Source organism: Hyperoodon ampullatus (assembly GCF_949752795.1).
Source record: "Hyperoodon ampullatus genome assembly, chromosome: 16".
Taxonomy (NCBI): Eukaryota; Metazoa; Chordata; class Mammalia; order Artiodactyla; family Ziphiidae; genus Hyperoodon; species Hyperoodon ampullatus.
The window spans coordinates 71,935,177-71,956,539 of record NC_136929.1 but is presented as its reverse complement, the minus strand read 5'-3'; the positions used below and the strand labels follow the sequence as shown (position 1 = coordinate 71,956,539).

General features: G+C 46.1%; 1 protein-coding gene across 2 annotated transcripts in view; it reads left to right on the top strand.

Annotated features, from left to right (window-relative positions):
- The window catches only part of LOC307065017 (microtubule-associated tumor suppressor candidate 2-like), a gene marked incomplete at its 5' end in the record, with an annotated part of 58,659 nt that overhangs the window by 19,148 nt on the left and 18,148 nt on the right, over positions 1-21,363 (top strand). For both annotated transcript variants that reach the window (XM_079721771.1, XM_079721770.1), the window contains one exon: positions 19,264-19,478. In XM_079721771.1, the coding sequence (XP_079577897.1) occupies positions 19,264-19,478 (215 nt within the window). The remainder of the gene's footprint in view (positions 1-19,263; positions 19,479-21,363) is intronic.

The window sequence follows — 21,363 nt, the reverse complement described above, 5'->3', positions numbered from 1 at the left end:
GAGAAAACCACAAAGTAAATTAGAAACTTATGTTGAATTGGATGAAAATAAAAACACAACATCTGTGGAATGCAAAATTCTCTCTGATCAGCAGAGGTGAATCTTCTCAATCTTCTCAACAACTTTGGCAGGGGGGGACCCAAATACATATTTACTATTTAACTGTCACTGTCCTAGGTTCTATGGTGGGGTGCAAATGGTGTTATTTAGAAGATTTGATCTAGAAGGTTTGGTCTGCTGTCAGAAATTTGAGTGTGACAATAGAGATTCAAATATACTGCTTGCTTTGCAAGATGGACCACTCAGTGTGACGAGGTCCGGGAGTTACCTGACCCCTCCTATAGGAAAATGATGTTCTGAGCTGAGAAAAATTCAAACCAGTGATGTCAACTGCCATGATTAGATTTTTATCCCAGTAAATGTAATTTTTAAAAATCATTTTAGTTTCTATCTCTAACAGGTGCTTACCCATGCACAGTAATATCAAACCCACAAACTCCCTTAGATGTACCAGAGACTGGGTTTGGTTGCCATGGAAAATACATCATCAGCTACAGTTCCACAAAGCTGCTACTTTCTTTGAGACAATGATTTATTCCAGTTGGCAGCAACACATTTTTTGATATTTATAAAATTCTTTGAAGTCTGTAGGTATAGCACCTTCTAGTTATTTTATATGGAGATGTCTGTTGTGTGATCCTCTAAAATATTTACTCCTTTATGAATAAAGACAGTCCTTTCTGATATATGTTAATATTTTTAAATCTGTGGGTTTAATCCTTAACCTGAATTGACTGAATAAAATAAGTCAGGATACCAAGGGCTGCCTGTAAACTACCCTGCGGACAAGCAGTTTCTTGAAACTTGGAGTCAGCAGCTTCCATAAAATTGTGACTTCATAATAAATCTAATGTCTACAGTGGTGTGTGGTTTACAAAGCTCTTTCACATATTATTTCATTTAATCCTGACAACAACCCTAGGAGACAGACAGGTAAGGTAGATAATACCACCACTGTTTTAAAGGTGACTAAATTGTGGCTATAAAGAATGAAAGCAAACCCCAAATCACGTAACTATTAAGGATAATGGAGCTGGGTCCTTATCTTGTGCCACCATGACCATAGCATGCTGCCTTGGTGTTGTAAGATTTCAGTTGGTGTCTTGGGGAAGATAAGAAAAAGCAGAAAAAGACGTGACCTGCTATATAGATTTAACCTGAAGATTGCTGAAGAGCATCTTGCAAAACACAGTGCTTTAAATGACAATCACATACAAATTATGCAAATGTAATCACCACCCACTTGTGAGTTTCTCATGCACTTGGATCCCTCTTATTTTTCTTTGTACCTCGAGCCCCATCCCAGGGCTTAGCGCATTAAATGGGAACCATTCATTGCTTCATTGTATAAACTTGACTGAACCCAGGAGATGCACCTGTTAGTGTACCAGGAGTGGAAGATGGATGTGACATGGTCTCTGACCTCAGGGGACACCTGGGCACTGGAGAGGCAGATGCATAAGCAGGTGATTAAAACCCAGGGTACTGAGTAAGGTGCTGGAGGTCTGGGAGTTCAGAGGATGGTCTGTAACCCAGTCAGAGGTCCAGGAAGGGCTTTTAGGGGTAAAACAGTTGAGCTTAAAGGAAATGGAGGAGTCACAGAAGAAGTGGTTCTTCTACACTTGAGCAATTATATCAACAGCGTTAATGACGTCATTGACTCAATTTCTCCTTTGGGAGATGGGAAAAATAGTAAAGTCTGGTTTTCCATGGGGTGACCCCTAAACCAGAGGAATAGGGCAAATGAATTTATCTGTGGAACTCTTTAAACTACTTGCATACAAAGCAGGGCAGTGTTTGGGATATTAGACTCCAGTGAATCTCTCTTCATAGATTTTTTAGACGTTTGTTTTTTCTTGTCTTATGTCATTATGAAGTTACTCTCACTCATTCGAGTAGCCACAGATACCACCAGGTCCAGCTTCAGGAGTGCTGTCAATCTATTTGCTTAATTTGGCAGTTAATTTGAATAAAGTAATATATAAATTGTAGTATATGCTTATGTTATATTCAGATCACTCTTTTTGATTAAAATTGCAGTTTTTCAGCCAAATGTCAGGTCTTCAGGAGGTTAATTCTGGTGAAGATGATAACTAGACCAACTCTGCACTGCAAGGAACCGTGTAAAGACTTACTAGGTTTTGGTGATAATGAATCTGATTCTGATCTCAGGGCTCCTTAACACAGCTATTTTCTTAAAAAAAAAAAAAAAAGAAAAAGAAAAGCTAGTGATGAAGAATTTGGTCAGAATTTAGCTAATCAGAATGATGGTTCCAGATGGAGAGACCAGGCTGGCACCTAAGTGTGGGCATCGTTAGTGCACCAAGAATGGCTCTGACTTTCAAGGAAACGCCTTTTAAGTAAGTTTACTAGAGCCTGATATAGAAAATGAAAATCCCAATTTATTAATTTACAATGAGTAATGATATGTCTCCTTATAGGCACATCTACCTAGAAAGCTAAAATTGTACTCAGAAGACAGCTTAGTGGACCAGAATCAATCATGTGCTATAATATAATGGCATCTCACTGAGATAGCCTTGGGCAGCCATCTGCGTACCTCTTTTGTTCCTGGGACCTCAGTTCTTAGCCAGGGATCCCCATGGGAGGAAATGGAAGCCTATTAGAATCACCTGGGAGCTTCTACCAAGTACCCATGCCTGCCCTGCTTCCAGCTGTTATAGAGTAACTAGTACTGGACTTAACATCCCACTGTACACAGCTATAAGACACAAAATATATGAGGCAGCTGTTTCCAAGCAATAGACACCACAGGCCCGTGATCCTTGAAGAAAAGGGATCACACTGAGTCCCCTGTTGGCCCCACCTTTTTGCCTGGAGTCACTTACCAGACCACAGCACAGAGAGAGGTGCTCCAGCAGTGGCCACCATGTTGCTGAGCTGAAGAAGCAGTTACCAGAGATCCAGGTGATTAAAGCAGCTAAAAATCATGAGGCCATTGGGACTTCCCTGGCGGTCCAGTGGTTAAGATTCTGTGCTTCCAGTGCAGGGGGCGCTGGTTCAATCCCTGGTCAGGGAACTGCATCTACCTCTCCAGTGCCCCAGGAATTTGCATGGGGGGTTCCTGGGTGATCTTAGATGAAGCATGAGCATCACATGCCCGGGGAGGCCTGGCAGAGGGCAGCTGCTGCAGGACAGACATGGGTGAGGGCAACAGAGGCTGCATGGTGCTGGGAGACGTTGGATTCCAGCCCAGCCAGGGTGGAGAGACCTCACCTCTCAAGACAAGACCTGAGAAAGGCCAGGCTTTAGGAGTAAGGACCATGACCGAGAGGAAGGGTCTCTAGGAAACTCAAGTGGACCCACCCTAACAAAGAATAAAACCAAGTCTGGTGGAGTCAAAGGTATCCAGTGATGTACCTGCCTGCCAACAAAACTCAACACCTGCTAAAGGAACATAATACACGCTTCCTACAGTATACCATCCATGATGTTGAACACTTATTTTTAAAACTTAGACCTACAAAAAGCAGGGCCCATAATCAAGGGGAAAAGTAGTCAATAGACATGCGTGTTGAAATAACCCAGGTGTTGGAACTAGCAGATGTGAAATTTTTAAAAACTGTCATAAACATGTTCAAGCACTTCCAGAAAAAGAGGAACGTAGTGAGTAACCAGGTGGGGATGCACAACAGAGAAACAGAAACTACAAAAGAACCAAATGGAAATGTTAGAGCCCAAGAGTCGAATCTCTGAAATGAAAGATTCACTGGCTGGGCTTTACAGCAGGTTGGAGACCAGGGGAAAAAGGGTCAGTGAATTGAAGACAATCAACAGATACTATCCAATCTAAAGAACAGAGAAAAAAAGATTAAAAGAAAATGAACAGAGTGTCAGGGACCTGTGGCAGTGTAAGAGATGTGTAATTGGATTGTCAGAAGGAGAAGAGAGAGTGATTGGGGGAAATCTTTTTGAAAAAATGATGTGCAAAGACATCCCAAATTTGGTTTTAAAAGAGCAACCTGCAGACCCAAGAAGCAGTGAACCCCAAACAGGATAAATACAAATACACAAATCACGCCAAAGACATCCTAGTCAAACTGCTGAAAACCAAAGATAAAGAGGAAGAATTAAAAGCAACCAGCTAAAGACACACATCACATACAGAGGACAGGGATGTGAGTGACAGTTAACCTCGCCAGAAACAGACCAAGGCAGTGGAATGACATGTTTGAACTGCTTAAAGAATTAAAAAAAAAAAAAAAAAAAGCAGAAGTCAATATCCAGAGAAAACCTCTTTTAAAAATGATAGAAACTTGGAATTATAGGAAAGAAAGAAGATTGTCAAAATGGTAAATGTGTGGATACATATAAAAGATTATTCATTTTGTTTTAAAATGATTATTCATTTTGTTTTAAGTGTTCAGCATGATGGTCTTTGTCTATGAATACATCCATATAATCACCACCCGAGACAAGACGTAAGACATTTACATCACTCCCCAAAGTCCCCCCAGGCCTCTTTTCCAGTCAGTTCCACCCCCTCCCTACCTCTGAAGCAACCACTTCCGTATTTCTGTCACCATAGATTAGTTTTGCTTGGTCTTGGATTTCCTACAAATGGGATCAGACAGTATATGGTCTTTTGCGTCTGGGTGTCTGGGTGCTTTTGCCCCGCATGAGAGATTCATCCACGTTGCTGAGCATATCAGTAGTTTGTTCCTTTTTATTGAGTCGTGTTCCATTGACATGCATATGCCAACATTAATTATCCACTCTTCTGCTAATGGACATTTGGATTGTGTCCACATTTTGCTGTTATAAATAAGGCTGTTATGAATATCCTTGCACAAGTCTTCTTGTGGACAGAGATGTTTTTCATTTCTCTCAGTTAAATTCCTACACGAGAAATTACTGGCTCATAGGACAGATGTGAGTTTCACTTCAGGAGAAACTGCCCAACAGTTCTGGAAATGGCTGTTCCATTCCTGCACCGTCCCCAGGAGTGTTTGAGGGTTCCAGTTTCTCCACATGCTTGCCAACATTCGGTGTTGTCAGTTCTGTTGTTGTTGTTTTAGCTGTTAGAGCAGGTGTGAACAGTATCTCATCGTGGTTTTAGTTTGCATTTCCCTGATCACTAGGGAAGTTAAGCACTTTTATGTGCTGATTAGCTATTGGATATCTTCCATGAGCCGTCTGTCGCCCATTTTTTCTTGCTCGGTTTGTCTTTTTGCTGAATGGCAGACGCCCCCTTCACCTGGGCACACAGGTGCTCTCAAGGTTGCCACACTTCCACCTGGCCCACCCTCATCGTGCTCATGATCTGTCCTCTGATTCCCGGCACTTAAAGACTGACTCAGGATGGCCTAAGTCTACAGCCTCGAATATCAAGAAGAGAAAGCAAATCTATTCCTAAAATACAAAGCATTTTAAGAGTGTCGTTCTTAAGATAAATTTGCCTATTCTGCATAAAAGTATTCGCGGTGTTTTGTTCCAAGATCAGTAAGCTATAATCCAAGGACTCAAAGAGTTTGTACCCAGTTGGAAAAGCAGACACGGCAGTGAATGATTATAGCATGAAATAAAGTTAGTGGGTCTCTCCTTAAAATCCCTTTTTGTCCCTGATGCTGTTCTAAGCCCCCTTTCCTTCTCACCCTCCGTGGTCTCCGTGGTGATCTCATCTACCCCTATGGCTTCAACTGCCCCCTAAGCAGTGCCCTCCCGAGACCATGGCTCCAGCCCTGGTCTCTCCTGAGGTCACCTCTTGGTGAACCACAGGCAGTATGGCTCTTCAGGGACAATTAATTTCATCTCCACCTACCCCACGCTCCCCCCTTCAAAGCAGAACCAAATCGCCACTTCTCCTGTTACAGTCCTAATTTATTTCAAGTACAAGCTAAGCTGCTGTAACAAAAAGGCACCCAAATTCAATGGAATAAGTAAGATAGAGGGGTATTTTCCTCTCGTCTAATTGTCCGCAGACAAGAGGCCCCAGGTTTCAGCCTGAGGGAAGGAGAAGGAGGGAAAGTCGAGGGCAAGCAGCTCCCTCATAAGAAGCTAGTCTAGAAGTTGCTACATCACTTCTTCACATCCCTTGACCCAAGGACAGTCACATGGCCCCATGGAGCTGCAAGGGAGGCTGGAAGATGGCGTGTCCAGCAGGGCAACCGTTTCTGCTAACACTTAGAGAGTATTTTGAATAAAAGAAAGAAAGGGAGGTGGGGGACAGGTAGGCTCAACCACAATTTGAAGCTCAGTTATTGACAACACAGTTTGCAGAGGAAACCGGTACAGGAAGTGGGGGGGCATCGCTGACTCCGCCTCTGCGTCTGCTTCATGCTTGATGTCCGGGAAGTCCCAGGTTCTGTTGATTCTCGCTCGGAAGTCCGTCCTGCTTCCGTCCTCTCCTCTTCATTCCTGTAGTGACTTCATCTCTCCGTTTGCAAACACCTTCTCACTCATCCCCTTCCTTTCCTTCCTGCCCCTAGCGTCCATCCCCTGTCACTTCCCCGATTAAAAACCATCAGTAACCAGAAATGCTTGTGACAAAAACAGCGCTTGCCTCTAGTTAGAGCGTCTAACGTGCCTCTCAGACCTACTCTGAGACAGGGTTTTTGTTTTGTTCTGTTTTCATGTCTGCCTCTCTATTCTTTTTTTTTTTTTGGCTTTTTAAAGCATTGAAGCATAGTTGATTTACAGTGTTGTTAGTTTCAGGTGTACAAAGGCTCCTGGGTGATGGAGACACAAAGAGCTTACGATCTCCAGCAATAAATAAAGAACCAGTCGGGCAGTGCTTACTGTACATGACAGGCTGGGGTGGGAGGCAGCTGCTAGATGGAGGTGAGACCCTGTAAGAGAGGGAGAGTCCCCGCACACACAGGCATGAGTATGGAGAGGTTGGGCTTGGCTCTGGACCAGCAGGATCCCGGCTGTGCTGGTGGGAGGTGGCAATCTAGACTGGCCTGAGTAAGACTATGGGTATCCCCAGTAGGGGACATCTGGGGACCATATCAGAGGTCTATGTTATAGCTTTTAAGAAAGCTTATAACATATTTCAGTTAAGTAAAATCCTCCATTATTTCAGAAGAGGTTCAGTCATTCTTGGTCAATCCTGTTATTGTCTTTACACAGTGCTGAGTTAAAGACCTCCTTCCTCCAAGTGCTGTGGCAGGAGCATGGGCTGCAGGGTCCAACAGACTTGGTCTTTGTCAATGCTGCTGTGCAGGAGATTAAGCCCTCTTAGCCTCAGTTTCCTCATCTGTGAAATGAGGGTTGCGCTAGGACTTACCTCCCAGCTTCTAGTGTGAGGTTGAAATGGGATAATTCAGAGTAAGTGCCAGGCTCAGCATCGTGCCTGGCCTCTATTATTAGCTGTTTATTGTTTTTGAGGGGGGGTACATAGAATCACTGCAATATTACAGTAAGAATATTTCCCACCCTTCATGAATGCTAGGGTGGGACCTAGCATAAAGAAACACTCATGGGCTTCCCTGGTGGCGCAGTGGTTAAGAATCCGCCTGCCAATGCAAGGGACACAGGTTCGAGCCCTGGTCCAGGAAGATCCCACATGCTGCGGAGCAACTAAGCCCGTGTGCCACAGCTACTGAGCCCGTGCTCTAGAGCCCACGAGCTACAACTACTGAGCCCTTGTGCCACAGCTACTGAAGCCCGCGCACCTAGAGCCCGTGCTCTGCAGCAAGAGAAGCCACCGCAATGAGAAGCCCGCACACCGCAACGAAGAGTAGCCCCTGCTCACTGCAACTGGAGAAAGCCCACGCACAGCAACGAAGACCCAACACAGCCAAAAATAAAAACAAATAAATAAAAATAAATTTGTTTAAAAAAAAAGAAACATTCATGTTACACGCCTACATCTAGGTGGAGTGGACCCAAGTTGACTACTACCCGTTACATGGGATTCACCCCCGCATGGGAGACACAAACCCATCAGCAAGGGCAACCTGGCATCCAGAAGTGAGAAAGCCCTGGGTAACTCAGAAGGGGTGTGGCTTGCCCAGGCCGCTGTCTCCTCTGAGGGAAGTGATCCCCTGGTGCTCTTCAAGCCAGCATGTATTTATGGAAATCTGCCCGGGCCTGGCATTGTGCTGAGATGGGCGTCCATAGAGGAAGGCTGCACGGGGTGTAGCTAGAGTAATAGACAAGTATTAATGCTCATCTAAACATACTCTTGAGCTATTATTAATTGCCTACAAATTTAACTTCTTCCGTGTCTATGGTTAAAACTGGTGGGTAGAAACAATTCGAGGTGGTCCATTTTGTTCCTTGGAGTCGAGTTGATGTATTTGGAAGTAGTATAGCAAAAGGATGGGAAGAGTTCATGGGGAAATGCACACCTCTTTAAAAATTAGATTCTATAGACTTCAAACATCAACCCTTCATTCCTGTGCAAAACTAAAAGCGATAAACCCTCGAACAGCAAGTAAAGGGTCATAAGTCTGGGAAAACCTCCGAGAAAATGTCCCAAATCCCATGGAGAACACAGAAGAATATCCAGGCCATGCATTTGACATCCTGAAGGAAGGAGTGACAGTATTTAAACTTACCACCATCAAATGGACTAAAATGTATTATCTAGCAGCCCCTTGGTCTCCATCCCCTCCAAGAGCAAATAAGGGGAATGGGGGCACCCAAACTATGGCACAGAGGGTGGAGGTCGGCAACACGCCGTGGAATCCCCGCCAGCTGGGAAGCTAAGGAAAGGACAGGGTCACAGGAGTTCACTGGTTAGAACCCTGTAGGGTGGGTTCTAGCCAGTGAAAAGGGGTCCGAAATCTCAACCGAAGCTTCTGTTTAAACATCTTTCAGGAAGTTATTGAAAGCTCCTTCTAAAAAGGATGTCCAACCTGGAGATGACGTTCGCTGTCCAATTTATGTAACAAATATTAATTTGAGGTAAAATAAAAGAGTCATTTTTCAATGCCATTTTGGACAGGACAAAAAAATATTAAAAATATTAAAAGCAGTACATGCTCACTGGACCCACTATCTGGCCTGTTCAAAGCCAGCCATCAGAGCGGCTCCCATGGTATGTTAGACGAGTCGGCACCGGCTCTGCAGCCCAAATTAACCTGGAGGAGAGGAAAGAGCAGATTCTGTGCAGAAGCATCTCCCCAGAAAGCCGCTTCCTGTTTATGGGCAGTGGTGTTATTAGTTCTTATGTAGATAGCATTGGTTTCTCTTTTCAAAGCTCATCGTTATAACCATCCTCTTAAATCCATCTCCTCTTTCCTCCTTTGCCCCCATAAATCACTGTTGCATTTTTCTCCTCTCAGACCAAGAAGGTTACTTCTAAGCATTGCAATTACATTCACACACAGGATCGGTCATTATCCATCTGTTGAAAGGCTTATCCTTTTTATCTTAAGGAACACATAAAAATGGCACAAAGTATTTATGACTCAAAAAGCACCTTAAGCTAATTGGGATTTTTGTATCTGTTTCTCCTTGTCTTTCTTTGTTTCCATTCTCCCAAAACATAAGGCAGAAGAGCAGTATTACTATTGCTATTCGAACAAGCACTGCTGAGATCAGAGCACCTGGAGGGACTTCCAGCTCCCGAGTTCTCGCTGTGTCCGCTTGGACAAGCGATTGAACCCCTCTGAGCCTCCATTTTCTCTTCTATAAAATCAGAGCAAAAATGCTGGCTTCCCCCAGCTTTGAAATTTGTTGCAAAGATTAAACAAGTTAATATTGTGTGTTAAAGAACTTCATAAATGAAGACACAGAAACATCAGTCGTTGCTATTGCTACTAATGTCTCCTGTCTCTGGGCATTGAGTCATTCTGCAAAGCACATTGTCTCTGCAGATGAGGCTTCTCTCTTTAGGGCTCCATTTTGGAGGGAGATCATCATAAAAATGGTATACCCTTCCCTGTCTTCTTCAAGAGAGGACAGTGGGCAAATATAAACTCTTCTTGATGACCCTTGGTCACCACTACAATATCCTTAGAATTCTAGCATGCCAGGGCAGAAGGGGGCTTAACACTAGAGGGGCCTACCTGAATCCGCTCGGGCTGCTATAACAAAATACCACATGTTGGGCGGCTTAAACAACAGACATATGTTTTCCCACAGTCCTGGAGGCTGAAGTCCAGGTCAGGGGCCGGCTGGTTGCTGCTGCGGCCTGTGTCCTTGGCCTTTGGGAGGACGTCTTCTGCCTGTGTCCTCTGAGACATCCCTGGTGGCTTTTCTTCTTGTACGGACACCAGTCATGTTGGACTAGGGCCCCACTGTAATGGCCTCATTTTAACTTAATCACCTCTTCAGAGACCCCCCATCTCCAAATAGGGTTGCACTCTGAGGTCCTGGGGATTGGGGCTTCAACATGTGACTTTAAGGCGAATACACTTCAGCCTGTAACGGTGCCTGACCTCCTCATTTTGTGGATAAGGATGTGGAGACCTAGAGAGGTCGAGTGAGTTGCCACAATTCCCACAGCTCGTGTCCGCAGAGCCTGGGACAGAGGCTGGCCTGGAGACCAGGGCTCCTTCTGCCTCGCCCGCCTTACTGGGTCTTGCCTTTGTCTCCTGTCCCTTCCGGGTGTCACCTGACCACTTCTGTCCTGGGCTCTCACTCCCCAACCCCTCCCCACCCCTTCTGATCTGTTGGAAACTCTTGACAATCCGGATTCAGTGTGCAGGAAGGTTATTTACTGTCATTCTGTGTGGAAGTTTACGTTGTAAGGGGGTGGGATGTAAGTGGGCACTTCAGGACACATATTTGGGGATCTTGAGGCTCCTATATAGAGTCATCCAGTTTGGAGGCCGTGTTCCCAAAATCTGACCCACAGGTAAATGTTAATGCACTCTAAAAAGCCACCTTGATGAGAAACCTTTCCGTATTTGTTCCACAGCATTGGAAACGCCTAGCAGCTAGAAAATGCCTTTCATCTTACTGCATCCCGTGTCTCTCGTATTCTCCCCCGAACCATTTACACGCCCTCAGGTAGGGAAGCACATCTGTCAACCTGTGTCCACCTCACTGGGGGAGATTTCATAATGAGAGTTTATCCTGAGGTCTCATGCTTTTAAGACTTCAACACTTATAACACAGGCCACAGCATATGCCCACGTGAAATGGAATATTATCGTTAATGATTGAAGTGTCGCCAAGCTTGTCAAAATTCAGCAGTCCTGAATTTCACATTTTTCATACTAACTGACAGCATCCAGAAGGGCCCTTCTTGAGTACCGCGAACCAGAGGTGAATTCCACCATAACGTTTGTAAACCATGGGCCCTTATATGTACACGAATCCGGCTGTTAGTTCAGTAGAGGTTTATTTGGTGCCTAATGTGTGCTTTTCTCCCCAGTTTGACTCCTGCTCTGATGTTTGCCTCTCCTTAAAGGCACCACCAACGCCACCACCAGGGGGCTCTTGTAAAAAAGCTTCATGAGCTCTTGTTTTCCCCCATTTAAGACTGTCGGGGGCGGGGGAGGGCGGTCTTCCAGTTAGAGGACTACAATCCCCACTCCTCTCCGGGGACCACGGGCCCCCGCGTGATCTGACCCCGCCTCTCTCCATCTTCACCTCCCTCCACTGGCTCCATCACGGGTCCTCGAGCCCCGTGTTGTCTTCCTGTTCCTTCAGTGAGCCGAGTGTTCCCACCTCCGGACCTTTGCTCTTGCGGTTCCTGCGCCTCGAAACCCCTCCCTCGAGCTCTCTGGACGCCGCCCCTTCCCCGTCGTTCACATCCACCCGGGTGGTGTTTTCTCCGGCGCCTCCTTCACCCGCCGGCCGCCGGAATCTGACCCCGGCCCGAGCCCTTCCCTAGCGTTGCTCTCATTTTACATTCTTCACTGCAGCTATCTCAGGTTTTCACGATCTAACATTTTGCCGTTTAAAATTTTTGCCCGCGTCTGTCTTTGCCCACCTGACAGCGTGTCTGAATCACCACGGGACTGGGCGTGGCCCGTAGCAGGTGCTCAGTAAATTCAACTACTGTCTATTGATGTTCCACCTGCCTCTCTGACCGGGCCCTGGGGATACCGCACGGACCTGCAAAGATGCTGGGAGACCCAGGACTCTCCCCCTGGCTCCTTCACTCCCATTTCTGAACCTTTACTCCATCTCAGCCCCTCCTTTTCTCTCTTGTTGACATTTTCATCAAAAAGAAGGTCCTAAAGAAAGGGAAAGAGAGAGCGGGGCAGTAGAGGGCAGTGTGGCCAGGATCTCAGGCAGCGCGTTTCATGGACTGAGCCTGCGGCCTCCTGTGGGTCATTGTGATTTGACAAGTGTGAACAGAGGCCTTCGCCACCAGAGGGCTTTCCCAGGCATTATAGCGCCCCCTGGTGGGCACTGATTTGTTACAGGATCACTGCCATCAAAAAAAAAAAAAAAAAAAAACGAAAAAACTTCACAAAGACGCTCACAATCTTTAACCCCACGTAACTGTACTCCTAGAAATTTGCCCTGATGAACAAAGCAAAACAGTATATGAGTGACACAAACCAAATGTCCGACAATAAGGGCATATAAGTTACTGTGCATCCACATGAAAGTATAAGGTAGCCATAAAAAAGTAGGAAGACATGAAAACTTCCTAACAGAATATTCAGAAGTCATACCACTGCAACAGCTATGAAGGGACTACACAAATGGAAAATTTCATTTTCTTTGTGTAGTGAGTTATGGGTAATTTTTAAATTACATTTTTTCCTTGAAAGTTATTTTGTCTTTTCAATTACTCCCCATCTCTCAAAGAAACAACTTAATCTTTTTTTTTTTTTTTTTTGTGGTACGCGGGCCTCTCACTGTTGTGGCCTCTCCCGTTGCGGAGCACAGGCTCCGGATGCGCAGGCTCAGCAGCCATGGCTCACGGGCCCAGCCGCTCCACGGCATATGGGATCTTCCCAGACCGGGGCACGAACCCGTATCCCCTGCATCGGCAGGCGGACTCTCAACCACTGTGCCACCAGGGAGGCCCAGAAACAACTTAATCTTTTATCTACTGTGGGACCTCCTGTCAATATGTAACGATACTGACTGTATTATTTTACTAGGGCTACCGTACAAAGTACCGCAGGCTGCGGGACTTAAACAACAGAAATTAATTTTCTCATAGTCCTGGAGGCTGGAAATTGAGATCAAGATGCCAGCAGGGTTAGTTTCTTCTGAGGCTTCTCCTCTTGGCTTATAGATGGCTACCTTGCCTTCCCTCTGCAGGTGTCTGTGTCCTGTAGACTCCAGTCATATTGGATTAGGGCTGACCCTAGTGACCTCATTTTAACTTAATTATCTCTGTAAAAATTCTGTCTCCAAACATGGTCACATTACGAGGTACTGGCGGTTAGGACTTCAACATATAAATTCCGGGGGCACACAGTTGAGCCCATAACAGTGACTGTTACAATAGTACCACGTATTTATATACAGTTTCATTTCTTCATATTTAGATGGTTTATTTTATGATCGTTATATCTAAAGCACTTCCTGTGACATAAAAGGCAGTATAATATCATTCCTTATGCTTTATCATGAGTTAGAGCCAGATACTTTTCTTCAGTTTAAGTCTAGTGCTGTAATTACTGATGTTTGCTACCTCTTTGGTAAACCAGTAACAAGTTGTAATTATTCAAGGGACATTTGGGGCAATTGTTTGAAGAAAATTGATCTTACTCACTGGGTTTTTTTCTCTCTCATTTGATTTATGAACTGTGGTATATACGTATATACTGTATACACACACACTATATATATTCATGCATACATACATATATATGTTCAATTATTTAAAACTGTACAACAGACTCTAATAATCTTGTTTTTGCTTTTCAAACTCATGCTTATGAATTAGAAATGTTATAATACTCTTGGCCTGTCATAATCCTGTTCTTTTAGAAATTATTTTCTCAGCTTCTTAGGATCTAGGGATTTATTATTGTGGTGTTTGCCTCTCACACTATAAAGTACCAGATGTTTTCTCATGAATAGAAATAATGAAAGCAAGACTCCAGATGTTACCCATTAAATTAGCCTACATTAATCCCTATCTGCCCCAATACATACATTTTTGAAGATTTACCAGAGGCAAGAGGATGTTTCTTTCTTTAGGGACTCTGTTATTGGAGCTCTTTCGCTGGTGCCTCAGCTGCGCTTCTTATCCAATATCTTCTGCAGGCCTGGGGCTTATGACATGGGGTCAGTTCAAGAATAGAAGGATCACCTCTCGTATGTAATAGCAATTGGGAATGTGGGGATTGGTGCTCTATGTGGGGAAGTGATTACTTTGCCACTTCATAGATAGCAAAACTGAGGCACAGCTCTAGGATGAAAATCAATCATTTCTGAGCCCTCAAAAGAGTGCCAGGCCCATGAATCATCCTGCCACGAACATAAATAAAATCGCAAGTTAGATGGAAAAGTCCTGTCCTTTCTGACCACAGGCTACATAACCTTTTAAAGCCTAGTCTTCTTCTTAGTCATGGTAGTAATTTTTAAAAATGTTTTAACTCATAAAATATGAAAACACATAATAGGATTTTCTTAAATACATACTGTTGCAGGTGTTTGTTGGGCAGTGAGCCCTGTAACTTAAACGCACAACCTCTGAGGGAGGAGGGAAAGATGGAGGGTCAGAAATACAGATGCATTTCCATTCCAAGTAGAAGTACACTGTCATACTCTTTCTGCATCTTGCCCTTTTTGTTTAATGGTGTATCACAGATCATTCCAAGATAACAGGAAAAGATTCACCTTATTTTTTTTTACTGGTTACCCGTATCCCATTGCACGTAGGATTTGTCCTATGTGAATAGTGGATTTATCCTCATTTATTTAACTAGCCCCCCACTATTTCCTGAAGGCAAATCATGCTGTAGTAGTCATCCTTGATCAAATTTTTTGTGCCCTTGTGAAATTGTTAGGTTAAAAGATATGTGTCATTTAATTTTTCCTCCAGTGTAACTGATTTGTTATTCTTCATTTCTTTACCTTTTTGTCTGTTTTATTCCATCTATGCAATCTATATAGTCAACTTACTGTTCTGATTTCCTAAAGATACTGATATTAGTATATGACAAATACATTGTTCCCACACAAAATAGTACTTGTTATAGAAAAATACATGATTAGCATTTTTTATTATCTTCATTTGAGTCTTATGTGCTGTTTCTAGTTAAGAAACAGTAAGAGTGGTTCTCAGGTTCCCTTAGGCTCCACAGATATCCATGTGTGTGTGAGTATAAAACAGTGTAGTGGTGGAATTTTTATTTTGTCAGCAAACATCTTCATCATTGTTATACAGAATCTCAAAATCCAAACATGAACTTTTCCTCTACGAAAACATCTAAATTTATCCTCTGAGATATTTCCCCTGTCATGTTATTTTGCAGATTTTCTTTCCATATTTGGTAAGAACTTCATTGAGGTATAATTCACATACCATAAAATTCACTCATTTAAAATGTGAATTGAAAATAATTCAGTGGTTTTTAGTATATTCACAGAGTTATGCAGCTGTAACTATAATCTGTTTTAGAACATTTTCATCACCCCAAAAAGAAATCCTTTAGCTGTCACCCTTCTCAAGCTCCCATCCCTAGCTTTTAAATTTTGAAAGATACTTGTGTCCTCCAAAGCAGCTTCTCAGTTATACCCCACCATCGGACCCCCGAAGGCCAGTTTCCTCATACCCTCCCTGTATTATCAAAATATTTCATTTTGATCAGCCTCATAGGTGAAAAACATCTCCTGCTTCGATCTGCATGTATTGAATCATGAATGGTGCCGACCATCTGTTCTCATGTTTCTTGGCTGTTTAGGCTTCATCTCTGCAGTGCTTTGTGGACCTGTTTTAAATACAAACAAACATGTTGTTGTCACTGCTTCACTTTGATCCCATCCACCGGGGCAGGATGCATGTGGCAAAAACTGCTAGGAAGGTATTTGTACGGAAACAAGAGCACCCTCCAAAGAGGCCCCCCATGCACCCAGAAACCCTCCCCGGGGCTCGTTGCCCGGGACTTACCCGTCATTACCCTGTGCCACCCCCCCGCCATTCTTGCCTTTTGGATGACACTCCACCCTCCCCCAGTGTAGGTAAAATAATTGCTCCTTGGCGGGGAGGGGGAGGGATGGACTGGGAGTTTGGGGTTAGTAGGTGCGAACCATTACATATAGGATGGGCAGACCACAAGCACAGGGAATTATATCCAGGCTCCTGTGATAAACCATGATGGAAACGAATAGGAAAAAGAGTGTCTGTGTGTGTAAATAAGTGCTTCTCCGTTGGCCTCAATCTGACTTTGTCTCAATCCATGAAACACTGTTTTTTAATGGACATTCCATGGTCTTTGTTCTGTTAAAACCCAGTCACCCTAGGATAAACCTGTCTTTATATGTACACCTCTTCCCTAGTCTGTGGATCCTGATAGCTTTTTCACTAGCTAGGATCCCTGGTGAAATTCTAATAACTTCCCCAAGTTGGAGGGTCTTTGGGGAAAGCTGGAGCTCTGTTTCAGCCGGGGCTCAGACTCCTGGGAACAGGTGATTCCTCACCACCACCTCCAGGCCTGAGCCACTGTGACCTTTAGCTCCCGGTAGGTTCTTTCTTTGGGGACTGTAGCCTCCCGTGACCTCACCACCAGGGACCAGAAAGCCTCAGCCCGAGTCTGCTGTTCCTGCTGTATTTGTTAGCGATCGAGCAAAACGCCCTTTCACTACTTGTGGTGGGAAGCCCGGTGCACGCCCAGCCATTCGTCCTGAGGTACCTGTACCTGAGCGGAAAGATTTACTCACAGCAGGTGTGACAATAAGATATATGTTCAAGGGAATCCCTAGCATATTTGACACCCAGCATTTGTAGCACTCCCTCCTTTGTACCACAGAATCATTTTCAGGATAGCATTGTGATAATCAGTCATAAGCATAATTTCCTTGACTCACTATATAAACAATTAGAAAAAAGAAATTTCAATTTAAAGATGATTCAAATTGATGGATATTCAGATGAGAAGCACATAGTGCCAAGTCTGTGATATTCCTGCCAGACTTAACCTGACCTGAATGTAATAATGAGGAAACCTCAGAGAGGCCGAATGGAATGACTGGCCTGTCATCTTCAAAAGTGTCCAGGTCCTGAAAATCCAGGGAAGTCTGAGGAAGTATCCCAGACAAAAGGAGACTGAGGATAGTTAAATGCAGCTCGTGATTCAGAACCAGATCCTTTTTCTAGGAAGAACATTATTAGGACAACTGGTGACATTTTAATGGGTCTGAGCATTGGAGGGCACTGTTGGATCAGTGTTGATTCCTGATTTTGATGACTGCATTGTGGTTACGTAGGAGAAAGTCCTTGTTTGTAGGGAATATATACTAAGGAATTCAGGGTTGATGAGACAGCAGTCAGCCTCTGATTCTCAAATGGTTCAGGGGGAAAACGTCATTTGGACAATAATGTCCTTGTACCGTACTTCCGACTTTTCTCTGTTTGTGATTTTTTTTTTAAATACAAAAATTGTTTTTAAAAACCTCGACAGTAATTGTAGCAATTACTTAGAATGTAGACCAACCAAAAACTTTTGAGGAGGAGTATTTTTTCACCAACATTCTTTAGAGTTGCTGGCACAGGTGACAGCAAAAAGCAGAGGGCTTTTCAAGTCAGTGTGGTTATTGCTTTTAAATTCCCTACAGACGGTGCGTCCTCTTATGGTCCACCCTGGACCATAAAGAGGCATGGGGGTGCCCACCACCCACCCTCAGTACACCCTGATTACACTGGCAGATCCTAACAACTCTTCACGATTGTGTGTCAGAATCCTCCAAAAAATGATGGGACACAGGACACAGGGCCAATTGAAGCCCTGGACCAAGAAGGCCTTTGGGGACAGTGTTAGGCTGCTGGGCTGGCCAGACTTTTACACGCTGTGCACACAGGGCACTCTTATACGCTGTGCACACAGGGCACTCTTACATGCTGTGCACACAGGGCACTCTTAGACGCTGTGCACACAGGGCACTCTTACACGCTGTGCACACAGGGCAAGATCCAGCCCGTCCACCGCTCATTTTGCCAGGGAAAAAATGTTTTTAAACATCCCCTGTGCTAATTAACAAACTCTTTGAGAGCTGAGTGTGGCAAAGAAACCCTTGAATTAGCTGCACCTTTAGGGTAGGACTTCTGATTAGGGTGTTTCAAATGCTATCTAACTACCTTGGATGAATGGTCCTGATCATAACAACCACCCCTAGCGTGCAGATTATCCTGAACCAGTACAGATACTGCTCACTCAACTTCAGAGCAAACGACAAGCGTCCCCAGACTGCAGCACAGAGCAGGGAGCATAGGGGGCCCAGTCTTTGTGGAGTGTAAGTGAGGTGTCCGTCCACTTTGACGTCTGCGTGCATGTGCATCATCACCTCCACGGGACCTAAACAGAGCAGATTGTCAAGGAAGGTTTTCTCCTTCTTGGAAGCAGTTTGCAGTTGAGGAAGAGACTTTGAAATGAGAGCAGTCCGCTCGGGCCCAGCGGAGGCACAAACTCTAAGTGCTGTCGCAGCCCCTCCCCACGAAGCAAACCAGAACTGCGGCAGGCGACCCACCCGTGCAAAGGGGCGTTGAGTGGTTACCCGTCCTTCCTCCAGTGGGGAAGGATGCTGCTGGTGAGGTCTCGGTCACCTGAAAGGACCCACACTCACACTTCCTCTGTGATTGTCCCATTCGGCATGTCAGCCTGGAGAGAATCCCGTGCATCCCGTCTTGTCTCCAGCCTCCAGGCGTGCCCAGGTCTCAAGCCTTGATGGGTGTAAGAGTCACCGTGGCCCTTGTGAAGAGTTGACATGCTGGGCTCCGGTCCGGGGTTTCTGATCCACCAGGGTGCGCCTAGGAGCATGCATTTGTAACAAGCACCCAGTATCTGTGATGCCCATGGTCTGTGGACGCTCAGAGAGCCCTGATCTAGCGGCAGAAACATGCGGCTTGTGGTCAGAAAGCCCAGATTTGCCTTCGCAGCTCATGCTCCATACGCTGAGTGGGACCTTGGGCCGGTCGCCGGAGCTCCCCAGGGCCCAGGTTCACCCCAGCATCCAGGGTCTGTGTTGGGGATCAAAAGTGGTAGGGAGGAAAGCACTTGACAAACGGTGAAGCTCTGCAGAAGGACGGGGACCTGGCCTTGGTCCTTACGTCCACCTTGATGTGGCACTCGTGGGGGCTGCAGACACTCGGGCCCAGCGCTTTCGGTGCGTCCTGGCCAGTTTTTTAAGTGTCACTCTCCCTGTCCCCAGCCTTCCATGCGGCGAAGTGCGAGAAGCTGCAGAGAGAGAAGGCAGAGCTGGAGCGGCGCTGTGAGGATGAGGTGCGCAGGCTGGGCTGGCGGCAGCAGGCCGAGCTGCGCGACCTGGAGCGGCGGCTGCAGCTGCAGTTCGAGACCGAGGTGGCCCAGCTCCAGGAGGAGCACCGCGCACAGCTGCTGCGGATCGGGTGTCAGCACCAGCGGCAGGTCAGTCTGCGCCCCGGCCCGGGCCCCGGCCCTGCCGTCGTCGCGGGTGGGAGGTGGAGGGGAGCCGCTTCGGCCGGAGTCCGTGCAGCAAGCGGGTGAGCTTCCGGTCACGCCTGCCCTCCCCACCTCGTTCCTCTCCTCTGTCCCCTCCCGTCCGTCGTCCCCCGCAGCCGCTCTGGTCTCCCTGCCTTGTGCTCCCAGGCACACTCCCACCTCCGGGCTTTTGCGCTCGCCGTGCCCTCTGCCCGGAATGCTCTCCGTCTAGAAACCCCATGGCTCCCTCTCTCCCTCCCTTGCAGGCTTTTCTCAGCGAGGCCTTTCCTGATCCCAAATCCCAGCTCCTTCCCCACCCTGCGCGCGCTCTTCCTGTTTGATTTTTCCTCGGCACTTGTTACTCCCTGATGTGGGATGACTTGTACTTTGTACCCTGTCGATCTTCTCCATATTCCACAAGGACAGTGATGATGACAGACACGTGTGTGTCTAGCACGTGCTGTGTGCCAGGCCCTGCTCTTCTCTCTTTACATGTACTAACTCATTTAACCCCCACGATAACTCTAAGAGGGAGTACCATTATTGTCCCCATTTTACAGGCGAGAAAACCGAGACCCGGAGGTTAAATAACTTGCCAGCATTCATGCTCATGAAAGAGCCAGGGTTGGACCCAGTCTGATCCCAGGGTCCGTGCTCTCGAGCACTGAACTAGAGTTTTCTGCCGGGTTTACTGCTAAATCTCTGGCACGGGACTGCCTGCCTGCACAGAGCGAGCCTTCAATGTGTATTTGCTGAATGAAAGAAGGATTCCGCTCATTAACCTTAGCCCAGCAGTCTTCCTAGAGAGGGTCATTCATCCTGGAATAGCTGGGGAAGAATTCCCCGGGAGCCTGTCGGCCTGAAAGCAGGTAGGAGCCTGGCGTGCCCATCCGCGCGGCCAGCTGCCGTGTCCGTTACCGTGTTGGCGCCGGTGTGACAGGCAGGTTAAGACGAGACCACTCTGCTTCCAAGGGAGCTCGTGTGCCCCTCCCTCTTCTCTTCTTCCTAAGTCCGCATGGCTCTGACGCCTTAATGCCCACCTCCTCATTGTGTATTGTTACCCCTAGTCTGCTCATGGTATCCCTAAGGTAAACTGGAGTTTGTGAAGAGCTCACTTTACATCTCAGGCTGGTGCCGAGTGGCCCTTCACTATCATGAACGTTTGGGCTGCCTCCCCGTTAGATAATCTGGATGGCGATGGTCCGCAGAGGCTTGTGAATCATAGGGGGCACGGGAGAAATCTCAGAGTAATGATAAGTACTATTGTTGGAATAAACGGTCTCCTCTTTGACAGCACTTTCTTCTATTCAGCATCTTGGGTTAGTCATCCTCCTTTTTCTAGAGGCCTGTGGAAACCAGACACATCTGCCTGCTTGAGGTGGTACAGACTTAGAGGCTGGGAAACAGATAGGTTACAGCTAAGGTTACCTGCTGGGCTAAGATGAGACGTGGAACCTCCAGCATCGTGGCTTCTCAGCTGGCTCTAAGTGGACATTTGCACAGCTGCCGTCTTTAGTCTTACCTGCTTCGTGGTCCCTTGACACAGCTCAGACCCGGTGCAGATATCGGCTTGTTCTGTGCCCCGTATCCTGGGGCTATTCATTCCCAATTTTACACAAAGAATGTATTTATACCCATATTCACTGACTTCTGGTCCAGAGTTCTGGGTTGGTTGAGAAGATGCCAAGACATGGAAGAAGCAGGGGCAGGAGGTGGTCCCCAGGCAGAAGGATGAGCCTCTGAACAAACGCTCGCGCTGGGGTGTCGTGTGTGGGAAACCGGGAAGCCTGGGAGCCCCTCCGCCAGCGGAGGGAGCCGGGGCAGAACCTCGCTGAGTTTTGTCGGCGCAGGA